Source organism: Zingiber officinale, chromosome 5A, assembly GCF_018446385.1.
Source record: "Zingiber officinale cultivar Zhangliang chromosome 5A, Zo_v1.1, whole genome shotgun sequence".
In the NCBI taxonomy this organism is placed as follows: domain Eukaryota; kingdom Viridiplantae; phylum Streptophyta; class Magnoliopsida; order Zingiberales; family Zingiberaceae; genus Zingiber; species Zingiber officinale.
Genome location: NC_055994.1, coordinates 4,973,267 through 4,997,845, shown reverse-complemented (window position 1 = coordinate 4,997,845; position 24,579 = coordinate 4,973,267). Strand labels below are relative to the sequence as shown.

Here is a 24,579-nt window from a genome sequence, read left to right as displayed (position 1 = left end):
ACCCTGACACAAGTATTGCAGCCCCCACAGTAAAAATTGTCATACTAGGCAATTCCGACAAACTTGGAAAGGAGGGGGAATCTGGCCCTGACTCAAGCACCCATAATTTGAACCCCAACAATAACATATTTGTAAAAAATATTTCTCCAAATAAAAAACGTAATCAAAAGATGCTGAATTTTTAAATTAACTATTACGTATATTTCTTGATTTATCTTAATAATCGATGAAAAACTTTAAAATGATCGGACCAATTAAAGATAGTCAATAAGACCCTAGGATTATCATTTTTTTTTATAAAAAAAAAGGTGCTCCATTAGTATTCTTCTCCTTCTCCACTATTGGAGACCTGACTTAAATGTCAATAATTTTGAACTAATCAAAGATGCATAAGAATGGCCAATTATTTTGTGAAATAATAGAACGAATTAAATCTATAATTTAAAATTATTGAAGTATAATATTGGGGAATAGATTTAATTCTAAATATTTTATGGCGGTGTAATAGAAACTTTTTGTGCATATAATTGATCATTCAAATATTATTGAAGCGAACCTAAATCAAACTCCTATTTCGTGGGCAAAAAACCAAAAATGCTAATCGAAGAGACAAGGCAGTTCACAATTCCACGAATCAATCCATATCCAACTTAATCTCGATGTGATTTAAGATTAAATAAAATAACAAATACACTGCAAAAACATAAAGAAAATGTCTACTAACGAAAACGGTGGAAAGAGGCACTTCGGATCTGCCATCAATACCGTGATCTTTACTTCTCTGACGAGTTTGGACCCCTCTTCTTCCCGAATCCAACAACTGCGAAGAACAAGGGGAAAAAACGATCAGAGAATGCTCTGATCCAGAATAAAAAAGCAAATTGAATTCACAACATTTTCATAAATTAGGAAGGCAAGAACATCACCCGCAGTGACAAAGCGGCGATTGTACTGCATACGCTTGTGGGCTCTGCCGCGGGGCTTCTTCTTCTTGTCCTGCTTCGCCACCTTAGGCGTCTGCCCTCGGACCTTTCCGGCGCGAGCTAAAGATCCGTGCACCTTACCTGAAGTCCATCAGAGACAATGCGCCAAATTGGTTCCCGATGAGGAGGAATGAGAAGAAGAAGAACAAGAAAAAGGCGGACTAAACATAAAACAAAGGAAGATCTCGATTGCTAACCCATCGCGTCGTGCGGCAAACAGGATCGGCCGAGAAGGCGAGCTCTCTATTTTCTCCGGTGGCGGCTAGGGTTTCTAAACGAGATCGATGCGGGACTTTTATAGCCTAGAAACGTGACTCGCACGTGTCTCCACGACAATCTCTGCTGATCTCTGCTGATGTCTAATTTAATACTTATTTAAACGATTTAAAATATATTAATAGAACAACAACTCAAGTCTTCTAAAATATATTAATCTAAATGAATAAATTAAATTTTTATTCGATTTAAATACAATTGATGCTTCGCATCAACGATTTGTTATTTTTCATTTAATCGAATTTAAAATTTTAAAATCGAAATCGAAAAACGAATTAGTCAATTAAATCAATATTTTTTAAAAAATAATAATTTTTTTAATTAATCCAAGCGAACTCTTTTAAATTCGATCATCAATTCTCCCTTTTCACACTATACAATGACAATATATATCTAACATTTTTTTAACAATATTTAAAATTATCTTTATTCCACGTAACAAGATTAATAACATAATTTTAAAATTAATTTGCAATAAGTTAATTTGATACCTTATGTATAATGTATGACATCTATTTAATTTTTTAAAAATGGACACTTTATTTTTATAGCCTCGGGTCTTTAATTTAATGCTTTATTTAAGCAACGTAAAATATCACAATTAATAACTTAAACGACGGCTATGGTTCTAAAGTAGACCGAAGTGGGACTTTTATAACCTCAGAAACGCGAGCTGCACAAGTCTCCGCCATAATGTCTACGTTGAGCAAAGCTAATGATTTCATCATTACTGTCAATAACATCAGTTAGTGGCTCGATTATACACGTATTACGTGTGTAATATAATACATTTAATCTTAATCCCACGTTTATAATATAATACATTTAATCTTAATCTAAAGTCACTCGTAAATTAAATAATGATATCTCGTACCTATACAAGTAAAAGTGCTGCTCGAGAATCTCAATCACAAATTAATATATTTTTTTTCTCGTAGTATTATTAATCTTAAGACATGGGAATAAAAAGATTCTAAATTATTAATTCATTAATGAAAATTATTTTAACATTATGTCGCATATATATATATCACAATTAATTTTTATGTCGAATATTAACCTAATTTTATTTTAAGCTTTACTAAATTAATTGAGAATTAGTCACTACAAAAATAATCAGGTTTACCGACGGAATATTATTCCGTCGGTAATCTCCGACGGAAGCTAATTTCCATCGGTAATCTCCGACAGAATCTAATTTTCGTCGGTAATCTCAAATATTACTAACGGAATTAATTGTCCGTCGGTAAAATTAGAATATTATCGACGGAATTAAAATTCCGTCGGTAATATTTTCCGATGGAATTTAATTTCCGTCGATACAATGATGGGAACTTTTAATAAAGGGGGAAAAATCAGGATTACCGACGGAATATAAATTCCGTCGGTAATTACTGACGGAATCTAATTCCGTCGGTAATCCTGAAATATAAACAAAAATATCAGGATTACCGACGGAATATAAATTCCGGCGGTAATTACCGACGGAAATTAGATTCCGTCGGTAATCCTGAAATATAAAAAAACATATTAGGATTACCGACGGAATCTAATTTCCGTCGGTAATCCTGAAATATAAACAAAAATATCAGGATTACCGACGGAATCTAAATTCCGTCGGTAATTACCGACGGAAATTAGATTCCGTCGGTAATCCCGAAAATAAAATTAGGGCACCAGCCCTTCTCCTCTCGTGCGCTCGATTTCCTCCTCTCCCGCGATTCCGGCGCAATCTCTCCTCTTCGGCGATTCTGGCGCGATCTCTCCTTTTCGGCGATTCCAGCGCGATCTCTCCTCTCCGATGATCTTCAGGTAAGTTCTCTCCTCTCCTCTCTATTTTTCTCCTCTCCGCCAGTCGCTACCACACGGCTAGCGGCTTTGCCGGGCGCTAGCCGCACGCTTGCTGGCGGTTGCTAGCAAACAACCGACAACTGTACCGGTCAGTTGCTAGCAAGCGGTCGTCCAGCTGCTAGCAAGTGGTCGGCGATTGTGTCGAGCGCTTGCAAGCGGCCGACAGCTGTGCCGGCCGATGGTTGTGTTAGCTGCCAGCAAATGGTTTCTACTACAATTTTTTTCTCTATTGTGTACTACAATTTTTTTCTCTATTGTGTAGGGACACAAAATAAACAGGGAATATTATATGAATATATGGAGTAATTGATGGAGGAGACAAGAGATGACTTGGTATTTTATATAACTTGCTAGCTAGCCAACCAATACAGAATGACTCAAGCTAGCTAGCTAGTTAAATTGATGCAATTGTTAGTATTGATCCAATCTTTTAAACTAATTAAATGGGGTTTCAAAAAATTCAAAATTTTAGTTTGTGACCTTTGTTAATAACGATTATAAGGTTTTCCCTCATGACTAGAGTTTTAGCTAGGATGGGCAGGGTCTTCATATATATGAAAATTGTCTGAAGATGTCTTCAACACATTGGCTAGGAATGTACCATCTACATGATTGATATAAAATGATAATCTTGTCAGTGTTAAACCAAATTCTGATAAGATTTAATCCAACTTATGTACTTTTGGAAAATATAGTATGCATTAGGTATTCATGGGTGGTTTTTAATTTCTTAGTGTCGCCTCTTTAACCCAAAAATTATTAATTAATTAATTAATCAGTTTAATTTCCTTATAGAAAATGAAAATTGTGGTTCAAATTAAGTTGGGTTAATTTGTGCAAACATTATATATATATGCGATCGAAGAGATGATCGAGCACATAAATTATTAGTACTGATAGTTTGTTTTTGTGTTTTTTTAGTTGTGAATGACATAGTTCACTCAAATGCTTTTGGTGCAGCATGATCCACAAAATTCGCACTTCACACTTCATTAATTAAGATGTGTGAACCAACACATCTTCCCCTATACGGGGACTTACATGATAGTTAGATGAGGTTATGCAGTTGGTTGTGAATTCTAATTTTTGTTATACTTTGTTCAATTGATATGATGTTGTATTGACTCATGAACTAAGTATCAATCAGCTATTGAACCTCAACATCAAAATCCTTTATGGCCTCAATTATTTGATTTTATTTAATTCATTACCACATCTTCTGATGCAGCCAAAATCCAAACTAGGTACTATACCAATATGACATCCAATATAGTTAGCTATAAGCTGACACTATCCTCTAAAACAATTTTAGATTTAAAAGCTACTAGATTGTTCCGTTGGGAGAAGGATAAGATGAAGATATTCTTACAAAGAGATGAAGGTGGAACGAAGCGAAAGAGGTACAACATTGAATATGCAACAAATTTTGCAGATGTGATAGCAAAGCGCTCACATCTGCAAAATTTGTTGCATACTCAATGTTGTACCTCTTTTGCTTCGTTCCACCTTCATCTCTTTTTAAGAATATCTTCATCTTATCCTTCTCCCAATGGAACAATTTAGTAGCTTTTGAATCTAAAATTGTTCCAGAGGATAGTGTCAGTTTATAACTAACTATAATTGGTTCATCAATTTCCAAGACTTCTAAATCATCTGAAGATCCAAGAGCCAGGGCTCGTCCTAGTTCTTCTTCTACAAGAGACTCAAGACTCTGATTAGGTTTGCATAACTATAACTTACCTTTTTTTATTTATCACTTATAAAACATGCAAAATATATTTATTCTATTTTGATATTAATTATAATCTGCTCACCTTTAAAATATGATATTAATTGTATTACATTTTCTCAGGAACAATTCATCACCATCAGTAGATATCCAAAATATGATCGAGGTATCTTTTTTCGTTGACATGTAAAATTAGTTAAACATTATACTTTTTTAGTGCATTGCTCTCATTTCTTTTCTTGCATATTTAACGAGTGTCATTGTAATGATTTCTAGAGGAAGTCTTTACAGAGTTTTGGAGGGATCATCCTTTTGTAAGTAGTTTTTCCTACTTAGTTTTAATTATTAACCTTTTGTTTGTTTGTGTATTTTTGAAAGATCTAATCATGAATAGTTGAGGCATGCATCATTCTTTTTTAGGTTTCAGCATTTCATTATAGTATTACAAAATTATATTTATTATGTTTTGATATTTTAATCTGCACATTTCTAAATATTATATTATTGTATGTTTCAGAAGTTCCTATTGACATATTGATCATCATCGTCGTCGTCATCGTCATCGTCATCGTCATCGTCATCATCATTTGCTCATTTATATCCAGGTATCAAAATTAGCTATATATAAATCACTACAAAAATTTTATCTTATTCATAAATAATCATATTCTATTGCATTTTACTTTCTGCAGGATTTTCTATTGTATGCGGATGTATAATTTGGAGTATTTTCAATCATGGTATGTATTTTAATATCTGATTCTATAAATTTGGATTTATATATGGAAATTTGGATAGTTTAATTTGTTTCTATTATTGTGATTTGTTTAGATTTTATTTGTTTTAGATGATTGTGATTGTTTTTATTTATATTACTTTGTTTGTATGGATATTATAGTTTATTTATGTTTGTATGAATTGTATGAATTATTAGGATATATGAAATGTGTTTGTAGGAGTGAAAGTAATTGTTTGTATGTATTTGTATGGATGTGATTGTTTGTATGTGTTTGTATATATGAAATGTCATCGTCTGTGATGATTTAGTGTATATATGGATTGTAAACAAGGTACGAAAAGAAATATAAATTTTTTCTTGTAGTTTTTTTTATTTTACCGACGGAATACCGACGGAATAAGTATTCCGTTGGCAATTATCGTAATGGTTTACCGACGGAAACGCTATTTCCGTCGGTATTTATAAAATTATTTACCGACGGAAATATAAATTCCGTCGGTAAACACCGACGGAAACGTTGTTTCCGTCGGTAACCACAACTACTGGAAGCACTGTTCCTGGCATGATTTATCGACAGAATTTATATTTCCGTCGGTAAATTTTACTACGGAAATCCGAATTCCGTCGGTAATTATCGACGGAATTTAAATTCCGTCGGTATATCTGTTTCCGACAAATTATCTTCCGACAACTGATTTTCCGTCATAATTCCGTCACTAAGCAATTATACCGACGGAATTACGACGGAAAATTCCGTCGGTAAGCCTGTTTTTTTTTGTAGTGAGTCATATCTATATTTTTAATAAAATAATAAAATAGAAAGAGGTAAGCGATGCAAAATATCACAATTAATAACCGACCGAATTATATTTAAATGAGATAAATTAAAATTTTATTTAACCGACCAAGTTTTTTGAAAAAATCTAATATATAAATCAAATTGATAAAACATCGGATGGAAAATTAAAATAATTAATTTTTCCATCATAAAAATATTTTTCATCTATTGAACTGTTAAATCAAATTAAATTACAACAATAGACTATTATAGATTTTCAATTTAATTGATTTTAGATTTTTAAAATAGAAACCGATTAGAATTATCATAATTAATCAATATTTTTAAAAAAATAATCAAATTAAAATTAAACCAACTTTTATGGCTTAATGAGCCTTTTGCTCATATCCCTTGTCACTCTATACAATTGCAAATATCTAACATTTTATTCAATAAAATATAAAATTATCTTTGTTCTTCGTACAAAGATTAACAACATAATTTTAAAATTAATTTGCACCTTATATACTGATATGGGTATTAAATGAGAACACGGGCTGACATAGAAGACGAAGTCAAGGCTGACGTAGAAGACGAAATCAAGATGAGGTAGAAAGATAACGATCAAAGGGTTGTATTTGGACAGAGCGTAGCTTCTCATCTAGTATTAAGTACTAAGGATTTCAATTCAAGGATGACTAGTATAAGAGTCTGTCTTGCCTAAGAAATGAGCATTCCGGCCCTAGGTGTAGTCGGATAGGTCTCAATAATCCAACTGTATCTAAATAGCTTGAGATATTACTTCAGTGACTAGAAATCAGTCCCCAGTTGAGAAGGCACCCAACCTAAAGTTTAGTTTAGTCCCTTGGGACTTAGTTTCTCCTTCTCCGGAAGACGAGCAACCTTATATGCAGTAGGACGACCCTAGAGCCGTTCGGGCTCAAGGGACCCGTTTCTATGGATTCATTCAGAATCACAACATTATTCAAGTGGTCCTAAAGACAGAACAAGAATTCACTCAGATATATAGAGTCACAACAACATATATTCGCGCAATTCTAAAGACAGGATAAAATTTCACTCAGATCTTCAGAATCATAATATATATTCGAGCGATCCTAAAGACAAGACAGAATTTCACTCAAATCTTCAAAATCACAACATATATTCGAGCGCCCTAAAGACAAGGCAGGATTTCACTCAGAGCACCATAATCAAGTTTTCATTTATCTTTCACCACAGTGGACACCCGGTCAGGCCAACTCCATATCGAGATATATACAGGGAGCAACATGATCAGAGAATCCTAATAGCTTGTTAGAGAATCATAACAAACTGTTAAAAAATAACAATCATTTGTCAAAGAATATTCCTTTATGCTTGCCCCTCAATCGACCTATTATCATAGTATATTCTTTCAATCGCATCATTGATAACGTCAATAACAAAAGGGGTGCATACGTGTAACGTAAGATTCCTCAGACTAGGGATATACTCCTTCCAAGATATGTTGAAATATGTCCGATGAAGTGTGCTAAAATACGTTTCGTAAACATGCACAGCAGAAGACTAAACATAAATAAATCTAATTTATTACAACACAAACCACACGCATGTAGGATACAATGGCACTAGACAAGATCATAAAATAAAACGAAAACGAATAACAATTATTTTAGGTATACCTTACGGATGACCTGTAACGAGAAGGGCATCTATCGTAGCAACATTGTCGAACTTCGCCTCTATTCGTATCCATGTCGAGCTCCTCAAGACAACTCCGTGAGTATACGTCTCTCATTCGGAAGTTACTAGCCACTAGCAAAGAAGAGGGATCAAGAGGAAAAAGAAGCAAAACAAGGAAGAGGCTCTTCTTCCTAGGGATGTAAATAAACTAAACGGTTCGCGAGCTATTCGGAGCTCGATTCGGTAAAAAGTTTGTTCGAGTTCGTTCGTTTATCTTATCGAGCCGAGCTCAAGCTTAAGGATATTCTGCTCGTGAGCTCGCGAATATGTTCGTTTATAGGCTCGCGAGCCAAAAAAACGAGCTCTAAAACGAGTTAAAAAAACGAGCTCTAAAACGAGCCTTAAAATGAGCTTTAAAACGAGCCAAAAAATGAGCTCTAAAACGAGCCTTAAAATGAGCCAAAAAATGAGCTCTAAAACGAGCCAAAAACGAGCTCTAAACGAGCCCGAGCTCACTTAACAAGTTAGGCTCGTTAACTTTGATAATCGAGCTAATAACGAGCCGAGCTCGAATTGTTCGCGAGCTTGATAATTCTAAAACGAGTCGAACTCGAGCCTTGTGATAAAAGCTCGATTCGAGCTCGAACCGAGCCCGAGCCCGAGCCCGAGCCCGAGCCCGAATATAACTTAAACGAGCCGAGCTCGAGCCTAATACTGTTCGGCTCGGTTCGGCTCGTTTACATCCCTACTTCTTCCTTGTGTTGGTCGCGGCAACAAGAGGGAGCACCCTCTTATTGTTGGCAGCGGGAGAGGGGAGACCGGGAGAGGAGAGTTGGGTTAAGGATTTCACAAAACTCTTATCAAGCCAACTAATGAATTGATGTATGTTTTCTCTTAACCATATCAATATATGATCCTCATTAATGAGTTGGATTAGAAAGCCTAAATCCAACCCATTATCCTATAACAAAAAATTAGTCCATTAACTCCTTGGTTTGGTTCACAACTAAACTAAGTTGGTTCATGACTAATTTAATAGGGTCTAACTCTTTCATAAGAGATATGGCATATCCATACTTCTGATTCGACAAGTATTTCCATATTTGTCTTATGTATGGTCCAATCAAATATTTATTACTTGATCTAAGAATCTTATTTTTCACTTGTTTTACGTCTTTTAGAGACTTGTAGTCTGTGTGACCCAATAGGTTCCCGATTTATCTTGGTCGTCCATAATTAACTACTTAATTATGAAACGATCATGAGTGACACCTAGTAGTACATCATGATCCCCAATAAGCCAAAAAATCATAGTTGATTTCAGAATTAATTCTGAATCCTTCAGCAGTAGCAGTGAGTCATGCCTCATTTCTTTCACTCGTCTTATACTCACTTAATTCAGGACATGGTCTACGTGTCATTCCCCACTAGGCTGACTATATCACACCTAACCCAAATAATACTTTCTCGTTTTATAGATTCAAATTACTCGTACATGTGTCCAAAAGTCTCGTACTCTTAACATGTGATGCTTTAACCAAAGACTTTCAGTAATAATTCTAACGAGTGGTCATAGGATATACGTCTCCTCCCAAGGAGTGGTGAATCCTCCATGGCTATCCAAACACCTTCGGGTACTTCAACTTATATTCAATCATCCTGGGTTCACACCTCAATGAGATTCTTGCTTAAGATGTCAAAGTATAAGTTTTCATGACCAAGATGACTTATATACCTCAAGTCGAAGGAAAACTTGCACTCGAGCTGCAATAAGAGCTTCACAAACATATCCATATATGTAGATAATCATATGAAGTCTTACAGCGAGTCACCCCAATGAACTAGTTATCATAACTAGCATCCACATTTAACTCTCGACATCCCAATGTCTCCAGTCAGTGAGAAAATAGTCGCTTGGCGACCCAAGAAGTATAACCCGTGCTAGTCTTACAGAATTGATGATGTCCGAATGCATCAATTTGACAACTAGGAAAATTCTAATACGTTCATAATTGCACATGTAGAGATAATCACAAGTTGTGATTCAATCACAAATTCTCTCATACTATGAATTGTATTTTGGGCATTCAATAAATGAGTTTAAGATCATCAAACATATAATATGCACTCAAATAATAAATATATATTTATCAAATAAATAGAAAAAACTATAAGGACATACCTCAAAATTTAATAGAATACATATACTTCGTTGCTCGACAACTTCTAACACTCGACATTCTCTATTATCTCATAATTGCAGATATTATAGAGGTGATATATAAACCAGGGGTCCTTCCCGACAGCGACGTACGCACACTTCATACATTGTACTTCGTGCGCATCTTGCTATTCATTCCTACTGTGCTACTTCCCACTCGGACGATATACTGACTTGAGCGTCGGAGGACCTTCGTTAGGACCCCCTTCCCTGATTTTTGGGGGTGGATGTTCTGTTGGCTCATTTAAGTGTGTGCAGGGAGCTTAACACACCAGCTAATGGTCCTTGATTCAATCCAAAGGTCTTCTCTTAGTCAACACCACTCCACCTCTAACTTTTAGACAAGATTATATACCTTATATATAGGGCTATTGAATTTAAGGAAAAATAGACAACTATTTAATTTGACTACTAAGGTTTCCTAGGTCGAAGCAGGCACATGTCTCCATGACAATCTCGACTAGTAATTATAATTTACTGGACAAGCACTTCCTGGTAAGAAATTAATTAAATTTTTATATCATAATGTTGCTAATCCAAAGTATTTATTTAAATTATTTTATTCACAATGTTATCAATTATAAGATAAGATGTGAGACTAAAGAAAATTATGATAATAATAAAAGAAAATTATTAATAAATATTAAAATGATTTTTAATATGAAAAAGAATGATATTAATATAATTTTATTTTGACTTCATCAAAATTAATTAGTTAATAGTCTAGATTTTGGATAAAATAATAAAATAGTAAGATAAACAGGTGAGATATTTCTTATCAATAAAGTGACGATGGATCGTCGAATCTAACAATTGATTATTAAATATTCTATTTTTACTGCTATAATAATCAATAGGTAACAACTTAGTAATCGACTGTTATTTTTTATTCAATCAAATTTGAACTTTTAAAATTAAGATCGAAGCGAGTTATCCAAATTAACTAATATTTTTTAAAAATAATTTTAAATTAACCTAATCGAAATTTGATAAGTAATTTGATTTAACCCATTTGCTAATTCTTAATCACTGTATATAATTACAACATACCTAACATTTTCTTTAATATATATATATATATCCTCCCATTTACAACAACACTTTAAATGTTGGTATTTGTTAACTTCACAGTTCTGATAACATTATCCAAAACAATTTTATTTAAAATTATAAGAGTAATGTCTTTTAATTAAATTTTCATATAAACATAAAAGAAAATTAAAATATGAGGAATCTCAAATTAAGAAAGAGTTAGTTTTAAAAGTCAACCTCTAAATGTGCATAAAAAAATTGCAATGTCTTTACTAGTTATAACTATATAAAGTTAATTCTCAATGAATATAAAATATTTTATTGGATATTTAATCTTTCTTATGTAATAAAAAAAGGACCACTATATTAATATCCTTAGTAAGAACATTTGAGATGAAGGATACTATTTTTGCTCCACTAAATAAATTACACTTCAAATTTATATGTGATGTTTTATCTTCAAAATCAATCAAATATCTGAATTATATAATAACAAATTAAAAAAATATTAATTATATGCACACTAATAACTTAAAAGAAATTAAATAAATTTCAAAATTCCTTGGATAGATGAAGTTCTTGACGCTAAAAATCACAAACAATGTTTATCCATCTCAAACTTACATCACCTCTTTAATTTATTTTGTCCATTTCTATACAAGAGTGAGTTAAACAATACTTATTCATCTTGTTTATTAGTCCATTTGATATAAGGGGCTATAGAATCAGTCAACGAATAATGTTTTTTTTTCCTGTATTTCTTTCAAGCAGACGGCCTAAAATTTTATCCACTAAGTACCCTTGCTGTTCTATCTTAGACTATGCATCAAGTATTGCATCCACACAAATATTTTTTATATTATTATTATTATTATTATTATTATTATTATTATTAAAGAGTTATTCAGCATTCTGAACTTCTGATCATGCCAGTGGAAAACAGTATTGGAATAGGATTGTAAAAAAAAAAACTAAATATCCATTATAAAACAGGATAATTAAGTTCTTGAACGCGACTGAGTTAGAGTTGAGAAAGCACATTGAGCCATTAATTCTACTATAATTATCAGCCAATGATAAATAACTTGCATGGATTAATAATAACTACTGAAAATACATCCATGGGTTGACAAATATCGAATCACAAAACTGTTCAACTGCAAGAATCAAAGAAGTGAACCAGACGCATCAACTAAACAATCCAAATTGTTTGATTTATCCTAGTATTTACTAATCAAGCAACTCAATTCAAGTCCAAGGATAATAGAAAATCAAACACTCCAGCCTACAAATAGAGTATCGATAATTTAACGAACTTGCTCTCGCTATGGAAACTTGTGAATACAAGGCCCCCAGTACAAAGTTCTTGGTAGCTACAACCAAAACAAGAATCAGTAAAGATTTCAGTAGGGGTGGAATCTGCGCCCGCGACTGCTATCGTTGTTCCCTCCGCTTGAACTGCTACCATAGTTTCGCCCATACTGCTGGTGGGTGGCCACAGGAAAGCCAGGTTGTTGCCTTAAACATTGCAGGGAACACAAGGACAAATGTAGTTAGTGAGATGAGACATCCACCCATGGCACCATGGATAAACTTCTCATGGAATTCATAGAACTTTGATATTTTTGTTGTAGTTAAGTTGTCAAGGAACAGGAGGCAAATTATGAACATAAGGAAAGTCTCCTCACTTACAATACATATCCAAGTCGTCCATCCGGTAAGATCATTGGCACCATGGCCGCGCCAGCCGGAGTATGCCCCCTTCCATAAATCATGGGCTGAAAGGTAGACGAAATAAGAAACACATGGCAAATGGAAAACATGGAGGAAGCAATTACCAATAAACACAAGTAAATATCTCCAACTGCTTTTGTCTTACAACTAAGAATTTTATACCTGAGCAAGCCCTGGGGCGAAAGCACCATATGGACCTCCAAGGACACCATATCCAAACCCAGGTGAATAGTTAGGAAGCAAAGCAGCTTCCTGAGCACTTAATGCTGGCTCAGGTTTTTTACTTTCTGCTGGAGGCTTTGCTAGTGAACAGTCAAGGACATCACCTATTTAGGACAAACAATATGTAACAAGGAATGATAATTAGAAAACATCTAGATTTTCATGATAAAAAATGCAAAACAAAGAATCACCATCTAATTCATATTTCTCAGCGTGCTCGAGTGCCTTCATAGCCATGAACCTATCTTTGAAATGCACAAAACCAAATCTCTTCTCATGTCCAGGCTTTGCTGGAAGTAGTACAACCTTTGTGATTTCACCATGACACTCGAATAGCTCTGTAACCTGATCTTTTGTCACATCCTTTGGCAAGTTCTTAACATAAATAGCCTTCACCTGTAAGGTTTAGCAAGAAGACAATGTAAGTGAGAAGTTTCTGGGAAAGATCAGACCTTGGCTATGAAACAATAACAAAACAGGCTGTAAATAATTTACCTGAGAACTAGAAGAGTCCCCACTCCTAGGATCAGCCCAGCTCACCGTTGGGGACTTTTCATCTAACTTAAATTTTGGAGCGGACATCTTGCTCCTTGAGTATTCAGCACATGCATGATTATAATACTCGATGAAGGCATAGCCACGGTTATGAGAAGGGTTTTGGGGGTCTGTAGACTGAGAACGAAATAATTATTCGATTAATTCCAAAAAATTATGAAACTTCCACAACAACGAGGCTAGATTCAAGGAAGGATACTGTAAAAAAACAGAAGGAAAGATGTGTTGTGAGGCCAAATATTAACCTTTATCAACTCCACTTTATTCACTCCAGGGCCAATACTTGTTACAACTTTCTTCAAATCATCCAATGACCAAGTCCGAGGAATATTACCAATAAACAGTCGATTTTTTGCTTGAGATGTTGAACACTTCACTTTTTTACCCTAAATACATTGACATACCATGGATATTCAGATAATGATTTTGAAAACAAAGTGTCAAAGTGACTCACAAAGAAAAAGCTGAAGGATGTCTACCTTGAATCCAGTATTATTTAGTACTTCAATAGCTTTTAATGCCAACTCTGCAGTTTTGAAAGTAACAAATCCATATCCTTTATTCTCTGAGGAATTCTTCTCTTTCATCACTCTCACCTGTGGTTGCAGATCTTGAATATAACTGATTTTACAAATAAACAGAACACAACAGAAAAATATCATATGGCTCACCTCAGTCACCTCTCCAGCAGACTCACAAAACCTTCTCAATTCATCTTCAGATGCATTAAGAGTTAATCCACCAACATAAATTTCTGATCCATGAGGAGGAAGAGAAAGGAGTTCTTCGTGCTTCTTTCTCTCTGCCTCATCCATTTTATCATCTATATTTCCATTGGTAGTGGTGGTTTCTTGTTCCTCCTCGACCTCCTCCTCTACAATTTCCTCTTCCTCTTCTTCTACCTCTTCTTCTACTTCTTCATATTCAACCTCTTCTTCCATCTCTGGATCAAAGTCAACTTGTTCCTCAGGTTCAACCGGGTTTTCTGGTTCAGTTGAATGAACAGAAGCGGCTCTTGCCCTTGGCATCTTGTGTATTTTAAAGAAAGCCCACAGGGCACTGTGAAAGAGGAACAGGAGCAAAAAGCATTCCCAAGAGGAGGAAAATAGATACACCAGAATGAGGAAAATAGAAAAGGGCAACAAGTGTTATAGAACAAGAATCTGAAGACAATCAGAGCCATGATATGTCTCAAAGGAATTTCAAAGTCATAGTTTTTTGTGGTTGGTAATAATTTGAGTACTAAGAGACAAGCAAGAGAAAATATTTCAATGATAATGAAGCAAGTGATTCTCGCGGAGGCAACATAACGAGAAAATATGACTAAATAAGATATGAAGCAGAAGTCCAATGTAATCATGTTGGTCTATGTGCACAAATATTTATTTTCCAATGCACAAGAATCAAAGAAAAAAAGGAAAAGGAAAAAAATAATGTGAGAAATAAGCAATGAAATGAAATTATATTGACGACTAAATAAAAGAATGAGCAGAGCAATCATGTTTACAAATGTTATCACAGAATTACGGAAGAATTCTACTATTAAACAGAAAAAACACTTACTCTGTGAAAAGACTATTAGTGCTACCGCAAGCAGAAAATAATAGTTAAGCCATCCAAAATGATTTCTAATCTCACAAGGTACTAATCAGTCGATGAAATAAAATTCCAGTATAGACTACTGGTGATCAATCACCAAACCATGTACCAAATATTATTAGGGAACAACTAAATACATGGCTTAGTGTGACGATTAAGTTTCATTGGTGCACATTTCTTAGTCAAGAAAGACTGATCACTCAGTAACTTCTTCTGCATGCACATTATAAACATTCCAATCTTGCTATTATGACTCACCCATATCATCTATTCATATATTCCAAAGCTAAAGCCAGACTAGAACTTATATATATTACCTGAAGAACCAATAAAACAACTTTATATATATATATATATATATATATATATATATAGCCTAACAAATTCTCAAAAGAGAGACCATGTACCCTACTACCCTGGGCAATTGCATTCCCACATATATGCATAAATATATTGTTTACTTTGAGGTGCACTTAGGGCATCCACAGATGTGGAACTTCTTCATGAGCTCTTTCGTTGCCATATCCGTGCCACGTCAAAAGTAAAAAACCTCATACATCTCTCCACTATAAAAAAACCTTTCAACAACTCCTTCATGAGTCCCACACTTTTCATTATATATATTTCTCATCTCTCTTTCATATTTTAAATTATATATAATTAAATTTTTATAAAATTTAAATTCACAAATTAACAAGGAAAATAATGTTACCAAACTTTTTTTTTATATTTTATTATTTTTATTTGTTTAAACAGAAATAAAAAAAAAACATTTAATAAAAAAACACACGAAGAAGCGGCTCTCCTCGAAATCAATGAAGGAGCTCCCACTGTGGATGCTCTTATATAGCCATCCCTGATAGGCTTTACTTCGGACCAGAGAAGACAACAATAGCCAAGAATCTACTCCAACCAGGCTAATGGATAGTTTCTCAACCAGATATGGTAGGATGAACTCAATGGTCTCTCTATTTGTTTTACCTTCTCTATTAAACTTCAATTTCTTCTCCTATCGTCATTCGTCTACCAAAGAGGTAGCTAACAGCATCATATTACGGGCAGAACTAAATGAGAAGAAGTAAACGACATACAAAACAAAAATCCATTCAGTAGACAAGGGGGTGAACATAACTCAGAATATGAAGGGATGAACCATTAAGGGCAAAGGCCCCCCAACTCATCAGATTAAGAAAATTTTCACTTTCCTAACAACAAGAATGCGAAATCAAAGCTGGGCCGCACTGAACAATCACTCGAAGTCCTCACCCACAGAAACCATAAAAGAAAATTCTTAAAATAGTAAGTAGTAACCCTAGCCATTTTCCAACCTCGAAGGCATGAATCCCACGAAAAGTCTTTTTTCAGAAAGAAAATTTCGAGAAGGAAGAGAAGAGCGCAAAAAGACTCACCAGAGAAACAAGCGCAGGAGACGAAGAGATGGGAACCGCTCGAGATGCGGCGGTAGTTTGAAGCCCCCGCTCACCAGAGACTGGAAGAGAAGTGGGATTGGGAACCCTAGCGGCGGAGAAGCCGTGGAATCAATCCAACCGGCAGGAACTGCTTTTATTCATTCAATGATTTTACAGAAATGCCCTTGCCTTTTTTTTTAGTTGATATTAAATATTTAACTAATTGGATGATTGATCGGGTCCCATTTAAATTTTACTAAATAAGTTATAAATTTTGTTTATTTAACCGATTCGACTCGGAACCCGTTTCGGAAGTCGTTTGGGTGGTTAGTGGGTATGATGTGTCGCGTCGCTTCTGGATCGCATCTTTCGCCATGTACTGAAATTTATAGGTTTGGACGTTTCTCCGATTAGGGCTGAAGCACCTGGATTCCGTCAATGGACGACACCGACGACGAAGATGCCGGATATCCTCCCGAACCCCGCCACCTCAAGCCTCGGCCCGCCCTTTCCTCGTCGACACGCCCCAATCCTCCTCGTATTGGTCGTCACTCAGCTGATCTCGCCAGAGACGACGAGGAGGAGCAGCAGAAGCGAAAGCAGAATTATGCGGATCGACCTTCAGACGACGAAGATGATGATGTAGGCGGTCGCGATGGGGACTCCAGCGGCGAAGACGTTGATTCCTCGTCCGACAACCGCGAGAAGCGTCGGCGGATCGATAAATTCGCTTTAGGGTTCGAATTTGCCCCGCATGTGTCCGCTACTCCCGTGGCTCCTTCCAAGCCTCCCACCCGGATTTTACCGACGGAGTGGTCGGAAGAATTGACCTTTGTCCTTCTCGATAGCTGGGGTGATCGCTATATGCAGAATGGAAGGAAGAGTCTCCGGCCAGATCAGTGGAGCGAGGTCCATAAGAAGGTTTTGCAGAGTTCCAGGGTTCATCGAACGGATTCTCAGTGCCGGAACCGTATCGATACCCTAAAGAAGAAATACAGAAAAGAGAAGGCGATTTTGACAGCGGACGGAAAATCTGGAAGCAAGTGGGTGTATTTCAAGAAGATGGATGCCTTGATGTCACTGCCGTCATCGTCCCTTCTATCTTCAGGAAAGCAGCCGCTGCCGCCTCCACAACCAAAGCTGCCCTATGGTGTTGATGCTGGAGAGAATGTGTTTGGTAGTTCTTATGTCCACCGAGATAGTTGTGATGGTAATAGTGCAATGAGGGATTGTGTAAGTGAGGACGACTCTGATGGGTTTCCACCAAAGAGGGAAAATTTATCGGGGAGCTCAGATTCTTCCTTTAGGATGCTGGCTGAGTCGATTAGGAAGTTTGGGGAGATCTATGAGAAGATGGAGAGTAACAAGAGGCAGCAGATATCAGAGATAGAAAGGATGAGGAAGGAGATTCAAAGGGATTTGGAGGTGCAAAAAAGACAAATTTTGGAGAGAGCACAATTAGAAATTGCAAAATTAAGTGAGGAGCATGGGGATGGTAATGATGAAGAACAAGAAGACGATGATGATAACAGTGGTTCTACTGAGAACTTGGGCGGGTAATCTACTATCACTTTTTAATTTTTTTCCTTTGTTGTTTTTACTGCGTTTGATCTCTTTTTATATCAGTACTTTCTTGCTGGCCGTTTTCTTAGGTAAATTGATAACAAATTATCTTCTAAATTTGAAATTGTGCATGATACATTTTCTTAGTACTTGTAGCTTATTCACTTAGGGCGCATGCCCTTAGGGAAAAACTCCTCCCACCCTCGCAATCGGCTATAAACTAACTATGTGATTTACCTCCCTTCACATTATCTTAGGGTGGCCTGTGAGTTGCTACAATTGTATCTTATTCACTTATGACTTTCTAATAATAACATTTGGGAGTTTGTTGCAATATAGATATATTTTTAATCTTCACTCCTAAGTGAGAGAAGACTAGAAGGTCTAGGCTTCTATTTTTATTGGGTACAATAACATTAAATGTGGTGCTTGACATACTGATGGATCCATTTGATGCAACTTTACAAGTATTAATGATTCATACCATATCGACCCCACAGGTCATCTGAGTTGGTATGTGGTGGGATGCTTGCCACATGAGGTCGCGGGGTCGAAACTCAAGGTAGTCGGGGTATAAATCCCCGGTCCCTGTGCAACTCACTCCACCTGCCACATGCTCGCTCAGGATGCTGTGATTTACCTCCCTCGTGATGACCTTGGGTCGGGTGCGGCGGGGGCGCTGGGGGCGAGCGATTTCGCCTTATTGCCACATGATTCATATCATATCTCCTCAACCAAGTTTTGATAATTTATTCTGATCAAATTCTCATCATGCAAATTTCTCTACTGTGAATTATTGAGCTTACAAAGGCTTTATAGCTAACTTTTCATATATAACCTGAGATTATTTATTGTAATTGGTGATTCAGATAAAATGTCCTGTCATATAGACTACTAAAATTTCTTTGATGTTTACTGATGTAATGTAATAACATAAGCTATAATCGATGGCTTTACTTATAGGTACTACTAGGATATGCTATCATGAAATCAGAAATCCGAATTATAGAATCAATGGCATGTTCTGGGTCCTGTGATCTGAAGATATCCATATTGGATAAGTTCTCTATGAGGCATTTTTATTAGCTCGAGTATTGCAAATCAAACCTGTTGAAACCCAACCGAATAAGATGAAATTGAAATTTTCAAAAACATAACGGGAGCAAATTAACATGCAACCTACCATATTTTTACTTTCTAATTTTAATATCAAGTGACAATTCTTGTATGTCTAATCACTCTCAGAAAATCTCAATGACAAATATATTTATTATTTGGAATTGTAAATTTGGTTATTTAATTTAGTTTCTTTTGTAATTGACTAATTTTGCAATGCAAATCAAACACAACTGATTTAGTAAAATCACACACACACCAAAAAAAAAAAAAACTGAAACTTTTGGCTTGATTCATTTTTTTGGTTCAGACACAATAATAGATTGTGGGTCTTGAACACTTTCTTCAGAAGTTTTCTCTGATTGTTGTCTTCATTGGTACAAACCTTTTACCTTCAAATTTCTTTACACTATGTTTATTTTCTTCAACATTCTTAGCACAGATTGTTCTAGGCTTCTAATTTGTTGTCTTCTTCTTGTAGGTTTATCTCTGCTTCCCTCTTCCTCACTGCTTTTGTATGATCGATCCAGTGATTGCTTCTCTTCCATTGGCTATTGGGTACTCTGTCTACGTTCGACAAGAGATTCAGAACCAGAATGCTGTGCTTGGAAGCTGTTGAAATTTTTATTTTCGTTTGAAATAATCTAATTATGTGCCAAGAATGAAGAACGATTTAGCTTTTGGTGGATAGGAAGAGTGATGTTTCCATCATCTTGAATAGCTACGGCAACCAATGGAGAGTTCATGACGAGACATCAGTAACTTATACATTTGCATGATATATTCTTTTCTCGAGAGTATCAGTGAATTTTTATTGGCGATAATTTTGCTAATAATGCTACATTAAATGTATTTTTAAACTAATCACATCCTGACGCAACTTTAGACGTCGCCCTGTCTCTCAGATCACATCAATGTCATTTCTCAGATTATTATTCTGCATTTAATAATTTTTCATCGACGGCTAAGATTCTTCTTGTGGGCCCTCAGTTGCAATCGTAACCGTCGCTTTCGAGGACAAGGGACCTTGCTGTTGCTATTTTATTCGCCGTGTCTTATTTTCATTATATACCCTTTTCGGGCACTGTACTTCCTCCCCTTGCGACCTCGCCTCTGCTGAGCGATCCAATCCGATCTCGGAATGAGGGCGCGGGGAGAACGAGGGAGGCTCCGATCTATCGAGTTCCGGCTGCTACTCGGCTTCTTCTCGCCGAACAAGGCCTCTGATCGAGTTTTTCTAGCGTGATCCGTGATCTCGGAGCCCCTCGTCCGATTTCACTCCCCAACGACTTGAGGTTTTGCTTTCCCTTGGTTTCCTTCTTGCAGTCGCTTTCCAGGTTGACGTCTTCGATGGTCTCGCTTCAGGTTGCTCGGCCTTGACGCTACGTGGACGGGCATTGTGCTTGCTCTTGAATCTCGGATGCTTCCTCGTGTTTGCTTGGTTTCTACTGGAAAGTACAGTACTTCTGACGCCAAGATTGTCCGTTCTTTTCATTACGAAAGAAATGCTCCTTTTTCCTTCTCGAAACAATTCGAACCTGCGTTGCAATTGTTGGTTTCTTTTTCTTTGCGCAAAAAAGTACCTTTGTTATATCTTGTCTGAAATTGAACTGCAATTTGCTGTAGGTTTGGGACATTTTTTTCTCGTCGCCAAACTTTGGCAGCATGAGTTTTTGATCTGACTCAACCCCCAACTTGGGCACCATGTGGAAGCAATTCCTAAGTAGATTACCTCGAAAGTCTTCCAAATCTGATGCTTCCCCTCGCTCCTCCCATGGCCAATCCGGCAGCGATGTGACGACGTCTGCGAACGGGAACCCAATCCAGAGGACCAGCAGCGGTAATGTAGTTGCCTCCCGATCGACCACTGTCAAGCGGACTGCTTCTTCCATATTCCCGTCGAGTGTAGTAACCAGCATTGATCCTCTACTTTTATTCAAAGATGTTTCTGATACAGAAAAGCAGAACCTTTTCGTCAGCAAGTTGAATCTTTGTTGTGTTGTCTTCGATTTCTCGGATCCCAACAAGAACTCTGCTGAGAAGGATAAGAAGCGGCAGGCACTATTAGATATCATCGATTACGTTGACTCTGAGGGTTCTTGTTTCACTGAGCCCATCATTTCTTCTAGCTGTAAGATGTTTGCTAGCAACTTGTTTAGGGCCTTCCCACCTAATACTCGCTCCAGCTCTGGTGGTGGCGAGACTGAAGAGCAAGAGCCCACGTTTGAACCAGCTTGGTCACACCTGCAACTTGTCTATGATTTGTTCCTTAAGTTTTTAGAGTCGTCCTCACTTGATGCCAAGATTGCGAAGAAGTATGTGCATCATTCTTTCATTGTGAGACTGCTGCACCTCTTTGATTCCGAGGACCCCAGGGAAAGAGATTGCTTGAAAGCAATCTTGCACAGAATCTATGGAAAATTCATGGCGCATCGTCCGTTCATCCGGAAAGCAGTGAGCAATATATTTTACCAGTTTGTGTTTGAGACAAACCGACATAATGGTATTGCTGAATTGCTTGAAGTTTTTGGAAGTGTCATCAGTGGGTTTGCGTTGCCTCTAAAAGAGGAGCATAAACTGTTCCTATGGAGGGTCCTAATACCTTTGCACAAGCCAAAAGGCCTAGGTGTCTATCATCAACAGCTAACTTACTGTGTGACACAATTTGTAGAGAAAGAGCCTAAGCTAATAATTGCAGTTATAAATGGGTTATTGAGATATTGGCCTGTGACTAACAGTCAAAAGGAAATCATGTTTTTAAGTGAGTTGGAGGAAATCTTGGAAGCCACTAATGAAGTGGATATCCAGAAGTGTATGCTTCCTTTGTTCCAGAGGATTGGATATTGTATTAATAGCCCCCATTTCCAGGTGATCTAAACCCTTTAACCAGTCATGCTCAAATTATCTTATTTATGTAAACTTACTTTGACTGCATAACGGAGTTATGTCTGATCTTGTTATTGAGAACATAAAGGTAAATCCTTTTGACCTACTGATGAATGGGGATGAATTCTTGTGTGAGGTTCACTGATAGGTTTTCTTGAAAATATTATTATTGTCGCCGAGTACGTTAATTTCCTTGTACTTTCTGTTTTCTTGTTAAAAAAAAGTGAGTCCAATGTGGGTTTTTTCATGTTCCATTATTTGCTCTTAATAATGACCTTACAATTTAAGACATAGCTTGTTAGAAGTTAAGGGCAAGCATTCAAAAACCTCTTCTCAAGGAGAATGAAAGGAGTAACTTCTACCCTAGACAAATTTAGGATTTTATTCCAGCAAGACCACCAACACGATCCAACTGAGCCAGTTGACACCTTCGAGCATTGAAAACTTTTTCACTTATCTCTAACATTTGTGCATTTTATGCGATTCTAGCTCAACTGCAGCTGAATTAGTTGAACTTGCAAGTGCTGAATGCCACTTTGATCTATTTGTATCATATGTTTCAACAGCACAGGGTGAATGCATGCATATGCAATTTAGTAATTCATGTAACCTTTACAATGAACTTTTGACTGTTCTTACTTATGCATGACGCCATGCTCCTGTAATTAGCTAAATGCTGTCATTATGTCTGTGTTAATATGGACCTATATTTGGTGTTAGTTAATTGTTTAACCAGTCATTTAGTATCAAATAGACAATTGGATTGCTGCTTCTTTATGGAGTCCTATACTAAATCACTGAACGAATTTGAAGTATAGATACAAATGGTTTGTGATTAGTAAAACCTTGTTCATAGGGCATCTGATAAATGAAGGTACATCAATTTTAGTGCCTCTTTCGAATCTGACTTTAACAATGAATTGTGGGTCAAGTAAGCATTTGTATGTCCACGAAAAAGTAACCTGTAGTGTGAGTATTCATGAAGAACATGCAGTAATTCCTAGAGCTTAGATCACAAACTCTAAGTCTGATTCTCCATTTGTATTCTAAAATTCATCACTAGTTTGATTGTAATAGTGGTCTGTAGATGGCAATTAGTGACCTAAACCCTTTTGAATCATGTTTAGTTCTTAAGCAAGTGTTTCTATCCCTTCTATTCAGTAAAGTGGTTCTTGGAATGATCTGCATGGACTAGCACATTTGGTGATGATAATGATATTCAATACCCAATTTTGTGCCTTCTTTTTACAAAAGGGTTTACATGGCTTCCAGGTTGCAGAGAGAGCCTTACTCATGTGGAACAATGACCGAGTGATTAGTCTGGTATCACAAAATTGGCAATCAGTAATGCCACTAATATTGCCGGCGTTGGAAAGGAACATTCGCAGTCATTGGAATCAAGCTGTTTTGAACCTGACGCAAAACATTAAGAAGTTATTATACGAGATGGATGAAGAACTATTTCTAGCATGCAAAAAGAAGTTTGAGGAGGAGGAAGTGAAACAAGATTTAATGGAGAAGGGAAGGATGACCTGGGAGCACCTGGAGTCGACTGCTGCTTTCCAACCAGCAACTAGGAACGTAGCTGTCCAGGTGAGACCTGTTATTGCTCCTCCAGTTGTTGCTGCTCTCTCTTGAAGTATCAGAGATGTTATCGTTTGTGAGAAAACCTACAAAGAGCATCTCGAGGTCATGCTGATACCCCCTCCCTGTATTTGAACCTTATTGGATCCTCTAGTTACTATTATCCGTGTTGAGATGTGTCATAGAGAAAAGCTTGTGTGAGTTATGGCATCCATTGTTGTGATGATATTTATTATCAGCATAAGCAGATTGCTTATTCCATCGTTTTCGTCTATTGCTTTTGATCAGAATTTTGTCAAGATCTTATTGCGTTCGTGCATTGCGAGTCCAAAGATTCAGTGAAATTTGGCAATGTTTGACGGATCATTATTGAATGCAGTGGTTACAAAGATCAAGTGCCATGAGTCCTACTTTGTTTTTTTTAAGTGATTAATTGTTATTAATAAGTAATGTAACTTATCTTATTCATTTGTATTTAATAATTAATTACACAAACAATTTCGTTTAGATTTGAGAAAAAATTATAATTCGCTGAAGCATATAGAATGATGGGAAGTAGCTCCGAGTACGATTACTCAGACGGGAGTGATAGGCCTCCACTTAACAGAGTGATAGG

At 36.3% G+C, this 24,579-nt stretch overlaps 4 protein-coding genes across 7 annotated transcripts; 2 read left to right on the top strand and 2 right to left on the bottom strand.

Moving 5' to 3' along the window:
* Positions 1 to 598: 598 nt before the first annotated feature.
* LOC121982588 (40S ribosomal protein S30) lies at positions 599 to 1,318 on the bottom strand. Its single transcript, XM_042535731.1, has 3 exons — positions 1,181 to 1,318; positions 927 to 1,064; positions 599 to 820 (listed from the first exon to the last, which is right to left on the bottom strand). The coding sequence occupies exons 1-3, from the start codon at positions 1,182 to 1,184 to the stop codon at positions 774 to 776; spliced, it is 189 nt and encodes a 62-aa protein (XP_042391665.1). The 5' UTR covers positions 1,185 to 1,318; the 3' UTR covers positions 599 to 773.
* Positions 1,319 to 12,483: 11,165 nt separating this feature from the next.
* Positions 12,484 to 16,968, bottom strand: LOC121979342 (heterogeneous nuclear ribonucleoprotein Q-like). Of its 2 annotated transcripts, none has more exons than XM_042531321.1 (9): positions 16,815 to 16,968; positions 14,478 to 14,865; positions 14,286 to 14,402; positions 14,052 to 14,192; positions 13,747 to 13,923; positions 13,443 to 13,647; positions 13,192 to 13,355; positions 12,988 to 13,073; positions 12,484 to 12,813 (listed from the first exon to the last, which is right to left on the bottom strand). In XM_042531321.1, the coding sequence occupies exons 2-9, from the start codon at positions 14,832 to 14,834 to the stop codon at positions 12,699 to 12,701; spliced, it is 1,362 nt and encodes a 453-aa protein (XP_042387255.1). In that variant the 5' UTR covers positions 14,835 to 14,865; positions 16,815 to 16,968; the 3' UTR covers positions 12,484 to 12,698. The 2 variants fall into 2 exon arrangements, with proteins under 2 accessions (XP_042387255.1, XP_042387256.1); XM_042531322.1 differs by having other exon boundaries at positions 14,478 to 15,172; positions 16,815 to 16,949.
* A 195-nt stretch (positions 16,969 to 17,163) lies between these two features.
* LOC121979343 (trihelix transcription factor ASIL2-like) lies at positions 17,164 to 20,288 on the top strand. Its single transcript, XM_042531323.1, has 2 exons — positions 17,164 to 18,370; positions 19,975 to 20,288. The coding sequence occupies exons 1-2, from the start codon at positions 17,253 to 17,255 to the stop codon at positions 20,012 to 20,014; spliced, it is 1,158 nt and encodes a 385-aa protein (XP_042387257.1). The 5' UTR covers positions 17,164 to 17,252; the 3' UTR covers positions 20,015 to 20,288.
* Positions 20,289 to 20,553: 265 nt separating this feature from the next.
* Positions 20,554 to 24,329, top strand: LOC121979341 (serine/threonine protein phosphatase 2A 57 kDa regulatory subunit B' kappa isoform-like). 3 transcript variants are annotated; one of them, XM_042531318.1, is made up of 4 exons: positions 20,554 to 20,788; positions 20,859 to 20,948; positions 21,120 to 22,361; positions 23,652 to 24,329. In XM_042531318.1, exons 3-4 carry the CDS (start codon positions 21,198 to 21,200, stop codon positions 24,015 to 24,017), a joined length of 1,530 nt encoding a protein of 509 aa, XP_042387252.1. In that variant the 5' UTR covers positions 20,554 to 20,788; positions 20,859 to 20,948; positions 21,120 to 21,197; the 3' UTR covers positions 24,018 to 24,329. The 3 variants fall into 3 exon arrangements, with proteins under 3 accessions (XP_042387252.1, XP_042387254.1, XP_042387253.1); XM_042531320.1 differs by having other exon boundaries at positions 20,859 to 21,044; XM_042531319.1 differs by having other exon boundaries at positions 20,554 to 20,948.
* Positions 24,330 to 24,579: the final 250 nt, after the last annotated feature.